The 14,519-nt window shown below is 34.0% G+C and overlaps 3 protein-coding genes across 7 annotated transcripts in view; 2 read left to right on the forward strand and 1 right to left on the reverse strand.

Annotated features, from left to right (window-relative positions):
- Nucleotides 1-14,519, forward strand: part of LOC125878495 (delta-aminolevulinic acid dehydratase, chloroplastic) — a 385,024-nt gene that overhangs the window by 361,776 nt on the left and 8,729 nt on the right. The window contains exons 1-4 of one of the 3 annotated variants that reach the window (XM_049559768.1): nucleotides 11,663-11,799; nucleotides 12,569-12,894; nucleotides 14,023-14,134; nucleotides 14,211-14,284. In XM_049559768.1, coding sequence (XP_049415725.1) covers nucleotides 12,589-12,894; nucleotides 14,023-14,134; nucleotides 14,211-14,284 — 492 coding nt within the window. In that variant the 5' untranslated portion in view covers nucleotides 11,663-11,799; nucleotides 12,569-12,588. Of the gene's footprint in view, nucleotides 1-11,662; nucleotides 11,800-11,854; nucleotides 11,904-12,568; nucleotides 12,895-14,022; nucleotides 14,135-14,210; nucleotides 14,285-14,519 lie in introns of those variants that run through there. The other 2 variants (XM_049559769.1, XM_049559770.1) reach the window with 2 other exon arrangements.
- LOC125878497 (uncharacterized) lies at nucleotides 675-2,097 on the reverse strand. The gene has a single exon (XM_049559771.1). The coding sequence runs from the start codon at nucleotides 2,048-2,050 to the stop codon at nucleotides 776-778; it is 1,275 nt and encodes a 424-aa protein (XP_049415728.1). The 5' UTR covers nucleotides 2,051-2,097; the 3' UTR covers nucleotides 675-775.
- LOC125878493 (uncharacterized) lies at nucleotides 6,352-10,499 on the forward strand. 3 transcript variants are annotated; one of them, XM_049559764.1, is made up of 6 exons: nucleotides 6,352-6,503; nucleotides 7,546-8,734; nucleotides 8,828-8,878; nucleotides 8,956-9,054; nucleotides 9,258-9,422; nucleotides 9,629-10,499. In XM_049559764.1, the coding sequence occupies exons 2-6, from the start codon at nucleotides 7,568-7,570 to the stop codon at nucleotides 9,782-9,784; spliced, it is 1,638 nt and encodes a 545-aa protein (XP_049415721.1). In that variant the 5' UTR covers nucleotides 6,352-6,503; nucleotides 7,546-7,567; the 3' UTR covers nucleotides 9,785-10,499. The 3 variants fall into 3 exon arrangements, with proteins under 3 accessions (XP_049415721.1, XP_049415723.1, XP_049415722.1); XM_049559766.1 differs by having other exon boundaries at nucleotides 8,959-9,054; XM_049559765.1 differs by having other exon boundaries at nucleotides 6,486-6,506.

Genomic DNA, 14,519 nt, shown 5'->3' on the forward strand with positions numbered 1-14,519 from the left:
AATTTGAAAATTAAAAACACTACAAAGAAGTTGAAAATTCAACTTATGTATTTATCACCCTTCTATTTCTTTTTTTGTTCTTTTCATGCACGATTTTTTATTTCTCAATAGTATATATTAGTGAAAAACCACTTGTGATGACAGTTTTGCTTATGTATTTACCGTTGGTCGAATTATAAGCCTAATTGCTAGAACTTCCACTTCAATATCTTGTTCAAATTTCTTCCAGTTCACATCGTGATATTCAATGTATCACCAAGATCAGAAAATTTCTTCAAAGAGCCTACAACAGGTATTGTAAATGGATTTCAACATATGTTTCTGATTTTTCAAGTTATTAGTTCCACTTATTATGAGCATGTTACCTATAGTTTCTAAAGTGTCTATTGAATAATAAAAATCTGCGGGGCTGCTGCGGTTACTCATGTTATATTGTGTCTGTTGTAAATAAAAGAGCTCATGCCATAAATTGCTAATGAAGAAATACATGTATCAGTCAATGATGTGTTAGTAGGCAAGGTTTTCTCTGCCTTCCAAGACATTGCATAACAAATTTGTGTCTTGCTGCCCTATTTTGTGATAATCATGTATATAGATGGTGTTAAACTTAGAAAACTAGCATAGAAAATAATTGTTGCTCACTATTTCACATCATGTATGAAAAATAATTACAACTCCCACTTAAAGACTTCAATGCAGTACAGTATTGTTTTTAGAAAACTATAACAAGCATACAACAAAGAACGATTCACAAACTAAAACAATAGATGAGAACTCATTTGTGGTCTTGCCGGGAGATGACAGTTTCAAAAGCACCAGCCAGTGCTCTCACTTTGTTCTTCCTTTGCTCCCTAAGTTTGCTTGCAGTCTCTTCAATTACATTATTTGAAACCACAGATTCAATATACTTACCTTGCACCACATGATGTAGAGATTTTGATGATGCAACATTCGTATTTTTCACTGGTTCTGCTTCTGTACTTTCTTCTACACCGACTTCAACTTGATTGGGACTGAGATTTTCAGTTTCTTCTACCATGGGAGTTTCTTTCTCTTGGTTTGTTTCTTCGTCCTCCTCTTTCGATTCTTGATTCTCCTCTGTTGCATTTATAATGGTTTCTTCTTTTTCCTTATCTGATGAATCAGGTTCGCTAGGCTCATTGTTGATTTCTTCTGTTTCTTCAATTTTGATTTCTGGATTTTCCACCAGTGTGGCTGATTCATCTGGAGCGTTGATGTCCTCCAATTCAGCACTGTTTACATTTTCATTACTAAGCTCTTCAATATGATCCTCTGTGGCTGAATCATTTTCATTTTCATTCTCATTCTCATTCTCATTCTCATTCTCATGCTCCCCTCCATCAGAATCAGCAATCATTTCGTTGTCACTTATGGTCATTTCCTTTTCAGTTTCGTGAGTTGTTAGTTCTTGATGATCCTCTGGCTCTGACTGTTCACCCTCATGAGAAATGACATTCTGAGCTATATCTGGAGAATTTGCTGTTACTGATGCTTTTGTAGTTGAACCACTAGCACTATCATGCTTCCTGGTTGTGGTCGTCTTCTTTTTGGTCACTGGCCTAGAATTCAGGCCAGCACTGCGTTGTTTGCCAATGGCATCCTTACTAGTAGTAGTTTTTGATAATCTATCCAAAAGGGGTTTCTGAGAAGTGGAAGTCTTGGTTGATAAAGAAGACGATGAGCGAGGAATTCTCTCCTTAGGACTAGGGGAAATTCTGGTTTTTGGTGAGGAAGAATGCAGGGGAGGCTTATTATCGAATGATCTTCTTCGAGCTAGATTAGAAGTTTTGGTACTGTGAGTGTTGTGCAGGTCACTTGAAGATGCAGACTTCTTAGCTTGAGTAATTGTTGGTTTGAGGTAGCTAGGAACATTCTTGTTTAAAGAACTAGTTGTTGATGTTGGATCAACTTGTTTTCTAACAGGTGATGTTGTTTTTGATGTGTTTGTTATACTTCTTTGGTGATGTATTGGTGATGTTCCTCTCTTCTCCTTCCCTGCAGGAGCTGTCTCTCTTGCTCTTGTTGCCATTCTTTTTACCTTTGTCTAGAATAGATTTTATATCTGCAAAACAAAAGAGATGTAACGTTTATTCAATAATAATGTTGGGAGTTGCCACCCTCAAATGGACCCTGCAGAGTGGGATCTAGATTTAGTCGGAGTTCCAATGTGAACACTGGGTGGGAAATTAAGAAAGAAACTTTTATTCAATAACGATATATAAAATATTTAGTCGATCAAGTGACCTAGAAGATAATATGTTGAATACATGCACGGCTGCTTAAACTTATTGAGGATTTTCCCTTAGACATATGAACTCTTGGGCGGACCTATCTTATTAGGTTGCATGTGCACTTAACCTTTGAAAAACTATCATGTCTACTGGATTGGTGTAGGAGCCTTCAAACATGTCTACTGGATTGGGACATCTGGCCGTCATGCCCCTTAGGCACTTTTGGACGCACTCAAATCTTGAGTACCCTTCTGTCTGAACTAAGGTTTGTATCTATCGAACAGTTCAATACGTATCTAATAGACAATCTTACACAAGTTTTAGGATTAGCTTAGGTAAATGCTTCTTTTTCATTTATTTATTATTTTGTCCCCAATTCATGTAAAATGGTTACTTTTACGAATCTTCTTTAATTATTAACCAAAGCTTTAAAAAAAGAAAGAAAGAGGGAATGCACTATTCAACTACTACTTTGAAAATATATATATTTACCTGTGCACATCCTCTACTAATTTATAAGTGGGAATAAGCACACACGTCTCGATTGACATGTTTCCTTCTTGGAAATATCCACTAAGTTTGAGAATAATTTAGTCATTTTAAGTTTATAATGGCTGTTTGCAAATTAGGATTTTCAAAATATCACATGTGTCACATATATTATTTAAAAAGTACATTTAAAATATTATAAAAATAAATGACAGTAAAATTATAAAATTAAAATATATAAAATAATATATATTGGGCCCGAACTTGTCCAAGCTTTTGTATCTAGTTACAAATATAAGTATTAATTGCAACAAGCAGAAAATACACTTTAATAATTGATGACAAAAAGATTTCTTTTACCTTCTCAGCCACATCTTCAAAATGGAAAAGTGCATCTTTTTCTTTCTTTCTTTCTTTCATGCACTTTAAATCTTAGAAAAAAGACTCATCATAATTCTAACCTTCTCAATTCATTTTTCCTATCCTATACGAATAACACTAAAACATATTCAATGTAATAGTACTAGTGGTCCTATTTTTATAAGATAAAGAAACCGTTTTTGATAGACTACATTTCTAATAGACCATTGGTTAAATCAATTCCCCTTTATTTATCTATTGTCTACTGATCCGCCATCCCCATATAAACCTATCTACCCCATCCAAAAAAGAAGAAAAAGACATTTAAAAAAATAGTAACCAACAATATTTTTGAATGCTTTAAGAAAAGTTGTATGAATTAAACAATGTAAAAGATGCTTCAATTGGTTATTCATTTAGAAAGAAATATCATAAAATTCATGAAATTAAACAAGGAGAAAAACACACCTTTTTGGATGAAATGAGATTATGAAAAGCCTTTATCATAGTTGTTTTTTTTTTCTTTTTAATTGTTAGGGAAAAACAAACTCAGGTAAATGGGAGTAAACGAGCGTAAAACAAGGAAGAAAATGAAAGAAAGGAAGGAGAAAAAGAGTTGATTACAAAGGGAAAAAATATTTACGCATTTTTTGAAGTTTGGTTGTTATATTTCGTGCGTAAATTATGGACAACCTAAAATTGTCTAAAACAATCCATAAACTATTTACCTAAATCGTCAAGCACAATTGCTAATTTTTACCCTCTAAAGACGCGATAAGTGTTATAAAATATTATGGTGTGGATGTGTACTACGTCAAGAAATTACTCTCACAGATTATCTACGTTACTTCCCTCCATTATGAAGATAATCTCCAACTTTATACCATTATTTTTGTAACCTTACACCTCCATAATCTCCTCCATTATATTGTTGATTAATGTCAGATTTATAACTAACCTTTTGTATGTCTCTATATTACGTTATAAATAGAGGCATAATAAGAGTTCATATTGTACACACTTGAATACTTGGAGGAATAAGAAAAGCTCTCATGCATCTCTTGTCTCACTATTTCTATTGCTTTCATCTTCTATATTTTTTGTCTTTTTTTTTGCTTTAGTTTTATCATAGTAAAATAATTAGAACTTTATTACCTTCTTTTTTAAGTTTTTGAGCATACAGTTTAACCTTTTGATCATTTATATATACTTCTGTTATTCATAATATATGTTATTACAATATATTTTTTGAGTTTTTGGTCAAAAACATCCTTAAACTATACCTAAACTTAAACTACATTCTTAAAATATCTTTTTTTGGCAAAAAAACATCCTCTAAGTATTTAAAAGTTAAGAATTTTCATCCTTCTATTAGATATCGTCAAAAAACTAGGGGATCTTACAAAAACATGAGCAGTACACGTGACTATCAACAAAAAAAATTTCTGCATAATTTCATTACCCGCTATAAGAAGTTCCTGTAAAAAATATTAAAAATCTTACGCGCCATTGCTTATTGAAATAAAAAATGTTTGGAAGGTACGAGGAGACATGATTTGCTCTTTTTTTCATTTAGTAACGGAAAGAAGCTGGAGCTTAATTATCTTTACCTTTTTCAAAGTCAAACTGTATTTAGATCAAGAAATTTTTGGGTCAATCTGATATTGAAGTGATCAAAATATTGATTATGTCTCGCATTTGAGTTTCATTCTACATTATTAGAAGCGGAAGTTTCCAACAAACGCCGCCTCTAGCATATTTAATTGAGAAGAAACATATTTCAACTAATAATATATTTAATACCAAATTACATAAAAATAAATGAAAAAGAACTGTCAAATTAAAAGATTTTGCATAATGCTAAACTCAATTACTGAAAAAGTTCACGATAGTATTTTTGGCGTATCTAAGAATAATAATTATGAAGGAATGACTTGATTTTTGTGGGATCTGTTACTTTTCTGACAAATTTAAGTAGAAGGATAAAAATTGTTCACTTTCAAATACTTGAAGGATGTTTTCTGATAAAAATGATACTTTAAAGATGTAGTTAAAGTTTGAGTATGGTTTAAGGATGATTTTAGCCAAAAACTCGTATATTTTCAGTTAGGAAATGTATTATCATTATTGAACATGTTTTAAAATAGAGTTGCATATACTCCCTCTGTCCCTAATTACTTGTCCACTTTGTATTGACACACCTATTTAGAAAACAATAATTGACATAGTAAATTTACCATTTATCCTTATTAATTATGAAGTTGATGAATTGAAAACTTAGAATTTTCAAGAAGTTCTACATTTTTCAAAGTAGTTAATTGAGGGTATAATATATAAAAAAAACTTGTCCTTCCTTGATTTGTCAAAATGAACAAGTCAATAGAAACAACTAAAAAATAAAAAATAGACAAGTAATTAGGAATATTCATTGAATCCGTTTAGTCAGACCACTCATGTGCATGTATTTATTGTGTATTTGGTTGACAGCATAAATAATATTACTACTACCTTTGTCCAATAGTATTTGTTTACTAGTGAATTTATATACTTTTTTAAGAAAGTATAAATAGAGGTATAATTTTATTATATCACTTTTAAATATAATAAATACAATGTCTTAAAAAATGTAATAGAGAAATGACTATAATTAGTGATAAGAATAATTTAGGAATGAAGTGTAAAATTACCTATTAATTTCATAAAATAGATAAATATTATTAGAAATCACAAAATAATATAGTATACAACTATTATTGAATGAAGGAAATAATAATTACTACGTAACTAATACAACCTTTGATTAGCGACATTATTTAATATTTGCATTAACTTAATGTATGTACTATTTATACCCTCCGCTCTCTTTTAATTGTCATGTTCTGTTTTTTAAAAGTCAATTTAAATAATTTTTAAAATTAAATTAGATTACTATATTTTAAACAAAAAAATTAGATATTCAAAAACTAAATAAAAGTACAACAAATTGTTTATCATAAAATAATATTAATTTTTTGATGTTCCGAGTTTACATTAGAGATCCAACTAAATTGGGATAAAGTGAATAGGTGAATTTTCTCCATATCCCAAACTTAAATCTGAAATTTCTGATAAAAGAATGGAGCAGTCTAACCACCGCACCGAGCTTTAGTTTAACTTGTAGTGGAACATGACGTATCGCCGGTAAAGTTGAAGGAACAGCCGTCGATCTTTGACTTTCCTCAACCAATTGGCTGATCCAACGGCTGACACTATTTTAGTCCTCCTTTCAATCTGCGTCGGATCCTTCCTATATAGTTCATACTATACGCGTATCTCTCTCTCTCTAAAAGTTCTTTTTCTTTTGCACCATTTTATTTGAACAATACTTTTCCTTGTTGGGTAGAGAAGAAGAAGAAGAAGAAGGTAGTTGAACAATCAACAATATTTCAATTTTTTATTATAATTAATTGTTTTGACTCATCATTTGATCATTATCAATTCAATTTTGTCAACTGTGTAATACAATTTTTTTTTGCCCAAAATTCAAATAAGAGTTTCCTTCTATTTGGGTCAACTGATTGATTATTAAGTCACTTTTCTTGTTAGAATTCAAAAGTAAGAAAGTTAACTTCTTTTTTTTGTTGATAATTTTGTAAGTTTTTGGTTGAACTTTTCTTGTTATTTCTTGATATGGAGTAGTGATACAAATATTTGATATTCAATAATCTTAGTCAACTGTAAGTTGATATGGGTTTGGAGGTTTTTGATTGTATATAAGTTTTGATTTTCCTGATAGGGGTTGTCATATTGTTTTGATGTCCTTTTGAGTTTTCTGATTAACTCTCATGGTATTTCTTTTTTCATTTTCTTGAGTTTTTGAAGTTTTGATTGTTTCGTGATGTAACTTGGTGGATAGATACACGGTATCTGTGTTGGTGGGAGGTAGCAGGTATCGGTTATCAAAAAGAATTTGTTTCTGTTATGATCAGCTTTTTGGGGGATTCTATGTTTTTGTTCATCAGCTGGGGTAGCTGTGCTCAACAGTTACTGCCTTGTTTATGCTGTTATTTATGTTTATCTTCTAAAAATCTACGACATTCTGAAGGATTGAATAATCAGTAGTTTAATTCTTGTAACGAGAAGTCAATGACCTTCTGTAGATATCTCTTGTGTCAGTTTTAATGGCTTATATGAGGTTCAAGTAGTTTTAGCTGTCAATGAATTGTTGGAAACCTACAAGTTAATTATTCTTGAAATTTCTACATGTAAAATGAATGTGAGTTCTCCAAGGTGCAGAACTTTTGAACTACATTGTTCTTGAAGCCTTGGAGATTGTCGTACTATGTTTTGGAAAACAGCTTTTAAGTTCCGACTTGACCTGCTAAAGGGTATTAGTCATTTTCTATCATTTAATTTCGTAAACATATGGCGTTGTTGATGCTAATTATTGTATGTGGTTTGACAGGATTTGGTGGTTAGTGTAATCAATGGATGTATATTCTGGCAAAAGAGCTAAAAATGGGCTTGTCGCGCCCAGAAGAGGTTTAAGGGATACTGCTGATAGCAGAGATGAAGATGTTCAGCTGCGCTCACGGCTTGAATGCAGTGGCCGGCTCAACCATTTGAAGAGCAGCTGTGTTGGAACTAAAGAGAAATCCAGATCATTTAAACCTACTTCTAATGCTTCGAATGGGAAGGATGTGGTTGGGAGTTCATCTAGGACATCTTCAGTGCTGAGTGTAAGAAACGCACGCGAGGGATCTCACATAAAATCTTTCTCTCAAGTTGGAAATGATCAGTCAGAAATTAGCTCTTTGAATGGTGTGCCAGAAGTTACAGAACAAATTCAGTCTTCGCCAGAGTATCAACTCAATATTAGTTCAGCAGCGAGAGACACTAGATCAAGCAAAGCTAGATCGACAGAAGCAAGACACTCTAGTGGAACATCCAGTGGTAAACCTCGTAAAATAGTTTGTCACAAGTCTGGTTCTTACAATCAACATACTCCAATGCATGCCTCTGTTTCTTCACAATCTAAAGCCATTGATTCTGGAAAGCGGCCCTGTAGCAGTGGGGCTGGATATGGGTTGAGAAATCTAAAATGTAAGTCCATATCAGATGTCCTCCCAAATAATTGTTCGACATCGGAATCAAGATTTAGTAGAAGGGACATGGTAAAAAGAAGAAATACCGAAGGTGAAAGTAGTTCATCTGCTAAAGGGAAGAAAAATACCAAGGCTTCACAGAGAGAAAAGCATGTCACTCGTCAAACTCGTGGAATCTCCATCTCTGAGTCAAGAAGTGGCAGAAATTTGGATTATAGTGTGAATAATCATGCTTTGTCAGTTCAGACCCGCAGGTCAATGAATGTGAATTCTAGGTTTAGGGGTCCAGTACAAGATTCATTGCAAACTGAGTCCTCTGGCTTAGTCCAAAGTTTACATCGGCCTGAAACGCCAGATCTCAATCTGGAGTCATCAAGCCAATTGTTCACAGATGGCTCTTCATCAAGTGATTTTAGTTCTTATAGTTTTCCTGGAAATGATATTGATGATTTACCCAGTGTAGTGCCCTTCACTTCTGCCGAACTAGGTATTAACCGATTAATGAACCACCAAGCCTTACAGCGATATAACATGGATGGAGTTGCTCAGGTATTTACCTGACGAATCTAAATTATTCTGTTTCCCAAAATTTACATGATTTTTGTTTAAGATATTTGATTTGCTTACTGCTTCACTTTACAGGTATTATTGGCACTTGAGAGAATGGAAGCAGATGAAGAGTTAACATATGAGGTATATTTTAGTACTTCAGACCGCCTGACAATGTCCTATCTGGATTTATCAATGGAACTATTGTTTTCTGTCTACAGCAGCTACTTGCATTGGAGACGAACTTGCTGTTTAGCGGCCTTAACTTCTTTGACCAGCATAGGGACATGAGACTGGATATAGATAGCATGTCCTATGAGGTCTGTTTTGCAGTTCTGATACTTTATGAGTACTGAGTATTTAAAAAAGTATTCATTCTTATATCAACAATCTAAGAAAGTCATTTTCTAGCTGAAATCTTCTCAAGTTAGAGGACTATTCCTTGGGGGGTAAAAGAATAGCTTTTCTCCCGGTATAGTATGATTCTATAGCTTCCAGGTCATGATTTATTGCTTGTGAACAGGAATTACTAGCTCTTGAAGAGAGGATGGGCACTGTCAGCACAGCTCTGCCGGAGGAGGCAGTATCAAAGTGTCTTCAAAGAAGCATTTATCAAGGCATGCACTCGGAACTAGGGGCATTTGGAGGTGATGGGGATGAAGCTGAGATCAAATGCAGTATTTGTCAGGTACATTTACCCATTTTTATATTTACCGAAGTGGACGATTCTTTATGTTACATCTCGTCTCTGAAAACATGTAGGAGCCAGAAAACGTGTGCTTAGACCTAATAAGAGTCGGATCTTGCCATCCTTGACGTTGTTTCTTAAGCTTTTAGGATGCTCTATCTAGATGACAGCGTACTTTCAGACACTAAGCACATAATGTTTTGCAGGAGGATTATGTGATTGGAGATGAAATCGGAAAGTTGGAATGCAAGCATGGTTATCACATGGAATGTGTACAACAATGGTTAAAGCACAAGAATTGGTGCCCAATCTGCAAGACATCAGCAGCAGCTTCATCAAAGCTAACAACAGCACCATCTTAGTTTAGATCAATTCAAACACCAAATCCGACGAAAAAATAAAATAAAAATAAATTTAGACACCAAAATTCCAGATGTGGGGAAGCTGAATTGTTTCCTTACTGTACAAGTTCATCCACATGGTTGGTTCTAGCATTTTATTTTTCTCCTTTTTCCTTGATTCTTGTACATTTTGTGTTTCACTTGTAAATATTTGACATTTTAAGCTGTAAGCTCAGGTTTTTATTAAGAATGAATTACAAGGATATAAGTAAGCTACTAACTAAAGCCATGACATGCTATGGAACCTCCACCGTGCTGAGGGAGGGGGGACCAAGCAGGGCGCGTCTTTGTACCTCACTGAAGTAATCCAATATGTGGTTCGAAGGTACTTTATTTCGGTTGTAAAGCTGGTAGATGGAGAATGAAAGAGGATGAGCTGGCCCTTTTGCTCAACTAACCTCCAAAGGACTCAAAAAGTAATACTACAAAACTAATGTATTGGCTAAATGTGTAAATAACTTTCCAATGGGTACATCCCACGTCCACAGCCTCTCGTACAACTTCCCAAGCACGAAAACACCTCATAATCTTTGTAACATTGATTGATTAAAGTAACTCTTTTAAATGAAAACACACACTTTGGTGTATAAAACATTCCTCGTTGATAAGATTTGGAGAAAGTCTACATTTTGAGATGTGATGTAGACAATTTATCACAATATAAGCTTTTTCTACACTCAGAATATGATATATTCTAATACAAATATTAGTGATTATTTTCATGACTTGAACATGCTTACGAACTGAGCCACTTTAATGGAATGTGCGTGGCTGCGTGCCTTTGAAGTCCTAAAAGCAAAGATTTTGCAGAGATATCTAGAAAAAATGGTTTATTATTAATAAACGATTTAGTCTTAACTAACGACCTTATTTTAAAGGCCACTTGCTGATAAATGCTTTTATTAAAATCATTAAATTGTTTAGTGATTAAAATGATTTTATTTTTTGCAATTAACTGACTATTTTATTAATCACCAAGTGATGTATACAAATCCGAGTGAACCAATACCCTGGTTGCTCCTCATGCTATCCTTATAGCAGCCTAAGAAATCTAAAAAAACAGAGATCCTATAATGAACATAGAGCTTCAAACAGGTTCCTATTGCCCCTCACTCTTATACATGTGTTTGTCTTTATAGTATGAAGCAAGGTCTCTTTTGCTTTGGAAACTCGTTGGAATATTAAGACATTTCTCTCACACCAAATCTCATACACCACTGCTGCAAAACAAGCTTTTAAAAGGGTCTTTCGTGCTGCTCTAGTGATTAAAATAATTTTATTTAACCCGAAAGGGTGGCCCAGTGGTTTGGGCTTGGGACTTCCATGTTGGAGGTCTCAAGTTCGAAATCCCTTGCCAACGAAAGCAAGGGGTTTGCCTTCTGGGTCGAGCTCGTCGCACCGGGCTTGCCTAGTGCGGGTTACCTCTCCTATGTGATTTGCGAGCTATTGCATAGGAGCGGGGGTTTTACCCTGTGCACACCCAAAGGGTAGTGGCTGCGGGTTTCCCTTGTCATAAAAAAAAAATGATTTTATTTATGAAATAGTTTTAACTACATACCAATATTTTTAAAAGATTCGACTTAAAATTTCATTGCTTTATTAATTAATGAAATGCCAATTTACTAAGCATTCTCTCCCCCTTTTCTCACTTTTCATGTGTACAAAAAAACAAAGAGGAAAAAATGAGAATTTTACAATTTAGGTAAATAATTACATGAGAAAGAAATTCACACCAAATATCAAGATTAAAGAAAATAATTCAAAGCTTATATTCCTAAATTCAAGATTACTTTTTTAATTATTTTTTTATAATAGGGTTGGTAACAACTAAACCAAAGAGGGGCCCAACAAGAAGCATACGACATTTGACTGGACAAATTTTGTACTGAAATCTATCTTCTCTCTGAATTCGCCATCTTATTGATCTTCAGATAAGATTATTGAACTCTCCTTCTTCTCCCTCCCTTCCTCCACAGGTAAAATTTTGCTCCTCTTTTTCTTGGTGTTCTGTAAAATTACTTGAGAAAAATCACATCTTTGGCTCAATTTTGCTTTTCAATACCTCAAATTGTCAATTCTTGTAATATAAAGCTCTTTCGGTTTTACTCTAGTTCATTCGTACATTTTGAATTCACTTTTATTTTGCCAATTGATTGAGAAAATTATATGTTAAGCTCAATTATGGTTTGGAATGCTAAAAATCAATTCTTGTTATGCAGTCTCTTTTGGGTGGGTGGGGGTTGTTTCTGTTATTGGATTTGCTTCAGTTGGATAGATGAATTTGAAAGTTCCTATCTTTTTTGGGTTTTCTCCAAATAGCTCAAGAAATCACATATTCATCTCCATTGTGCTTACAAATACTAAAATTTCTAGTCTTGTAATGAAAGTTTTTCTAGGTTCTTGTTGTTATTGGTTTTATTAACAGAATCATTAGAAAAATTCTGGTTTTGGGTCAATTTTTTTGAGAAAATTACATCTTATGCTCAATTATGTATTGGATGGTCAAATTCCAATTTTGTGATGTATTGATTTTTGTGTGTGTGTTTTTTTTTTTGTGCGTGTGGATTTGCTGCAATAAAATGATGCATTTGAAAGTTCTAAGAAATCGCATTTGTGGCTAAATTATGCTTTGTAAAGCTCAAAATTCCATCTGTAAAATATGATCTTTTTGGGTATGGGATTTCGATTTGTGTGCATATTATGGGATTTCAAATTGTAATATATGCACTTTCCCTCATATTGTAGTGCTGCTTATCTGAGCAATCATGGCTTCTGCGGCAATGTTGAACGCACCTTGTAATATTGGAGCTCTAAAGTTTGAGGTGAAACTGAAGCCATCACCAAATTTGTTTTGTGCACGGCCTTCTGTTAAGTTGAATCAAAGGAGGGTGTTGACCATTAGAGCTAGCAAGGAAGGGCATGATAATGGGTCTAGTTCAGGACCCTTGAGAAAGATGGGCTTGACTGATGAGGAGTGTGAGGCTGCTGTAGTTGCCGGAAATGTGCCTGAAGCTCCTCCGGTTCCACCAAAGCCGGTTGCACCTGCCGGTACCCCTCTTGTGTCTTCTCTGGTTAGTTTTGAGACATCATTATTTGTAATTATGTCAATTTGCCATTTTAGAGATGGCGAGGAAGTGTTCTAAGTGGACCACCTTTTTCATTAGTTTTGGAGGAGTGTTTTGATTACTTTTTGACTTTGGTTTTGGTGGCATATTTTCTAATCTGCTAAATATTATTTCCCTATCTCCATATCAAATTGTTACAGGAATTAGATGTTTCATGAATCCAGAGTGTTTGATTTATTTTTGATTGAACTGGCCAGATGTAAGTTGGTTACTATGGTGTACTTACATGTAATTCACAATGTTTCTGAATGACAAGTAACTTACCAACTGTTAAAATAGCAGAAGCAGTGGAGAACAAATTGCTCTGACAACTTGGTCACAATTGAGTATAGGCATCTCAATAAATGATAACTTACTTAGGATATAAAAAATGGATTCATCTACTGAATTGAGGCAAAAATTTCATAAAATGCTAGTACTGTATTGGAAGACTGCTTAACTATTGTCGATGGGTGTTATTACATTTTGAATTCAAGATTCTTTAAAACATTTTTCAAGAGTTCTAGTACAGAAAGGCGAAAGCCTTATAAAGGAAAGTGACCATACTTTGAGAAAATTACACCAGACTATAAAATCTTGAAGTTGACAGATAAGGTCTAACAATAACTTCTTTGAACATCTTTGACTATTCTTATCTGGAAGGAGGATGCAGAATCTTGAATTTGATACTTGCAAATTACATGATATTTACTTATAGTGTATTTCTTGTATTTTTAGAAACATTGAGGGTCTTTATTCCATTTACACAAGATGATCAGCGATCATTGTTAGACATTCCTATGAATACTTGACTCTGAAGATGGTGTAATTAATGTTTTATCCTTCAACTTCTGGAAAAAAATATCCTTCAACTTCTACTCTTCTTGTAGGCTGTCAGTGGGTACTACATTTATTATTTTGTAAGTAATAGTGTTAACTTGTTTAGTTTGTGTGTATGATAGCATCTTGGTTGAATTGTTGAACTGTATAAAGATTTTTTGGTGATAATGCTTTAATGTAGACTCAATACTGCATCAGAAGTTGATAGATTGATTTGCTATGTGCCTAGCTAATGACTAGATGTTGCTTGTATAGCCAATTAATAGGAGACCACGCCGTAATCGTAGGTCGTCAGTAGCAAGAGCTGCATTCCAGGAAACAAATATAAGCCCTGCGAATCTTGTATATCCACTATTTATTCATGAAGGTGAGTACTTGTCTGAGTTACTTCCTCTCTGCTTATAACCTGTATCAATCTGTTCTTACAAATTGCACACTTGCAGGTGAAGAGGACACACCTATTGGAGCAATGCCTGGATGTTATAGGCTTGGATGGAGGCATGGTCTTGTTGAAGAGGTCGGTGAGCTATCCCTGGGATTCTTCGTCCTCTATAATGACTTTGCATTCTTAGATCAAAGTTTCAGCATTTTGATTCCTTAATTCAATATGGGTATCACTCACTCTTGTTAGGATTATCAACGACATGCTTGTCTAGATTCTGACTGTGCTCGTCTGGCAAAAATAATTAAAATAACACTGTCAAGAACTCTGCTGTCAGATTCCTCTGAGTCACTCGCTGTGTGTAATAAGA

Source organism: Solanum stenotomum, chromosome 10 (genome assembly GCF_019186545.1).
Source record: "Solanum stenotomum isolate F172 chromosome 10, ASM1918654v1, whole genome shotgun sequence".
In the NCBI taxonomy this organism is placed as follows: domain Eukaryota; kingdom Viridiplantae; phylum Streptophyta; class Magnoliopsida; order Solanales; family Solanaceae; genus Solanum; species Solanum stenotomum.

What these genes read in the sequence shown, in the direction of transcription:
- LOC125878493 (XM_049559764.1), top strand. Translation starts at nt 7,568, where the DNA reads ATGGATGTATATTCTGGCAAAAGAGCTAAAAATGGGCTTGTCGCGCCC. An exon ending in ACATGGATGGAGTTGCTCAG is followed by an intron (nt 8,735 to 8,827) that starts GTATTTACCTGA and finishes TTCACTTTACAG; the next exon opens with GTATTATTGGCACTTGAGAG. An exon ending in TAGATAGCATGTCCTATGAG is followed by an intron (nt 9,055 to 9,257) that starts GTCTGTTTTGCA and finishes GCTTGTGAACAG; the next exon opens with GAATTACTAGCTCTTGAAGA.
- LOC125878497 (XM_049559771.1), bottom strand. Translation starts at nt 2,050, where the DNA reads ATGGCAACAAGAGCAAGAGAGACAGCTCCTGCAGGGAAGGAGAAGAGA.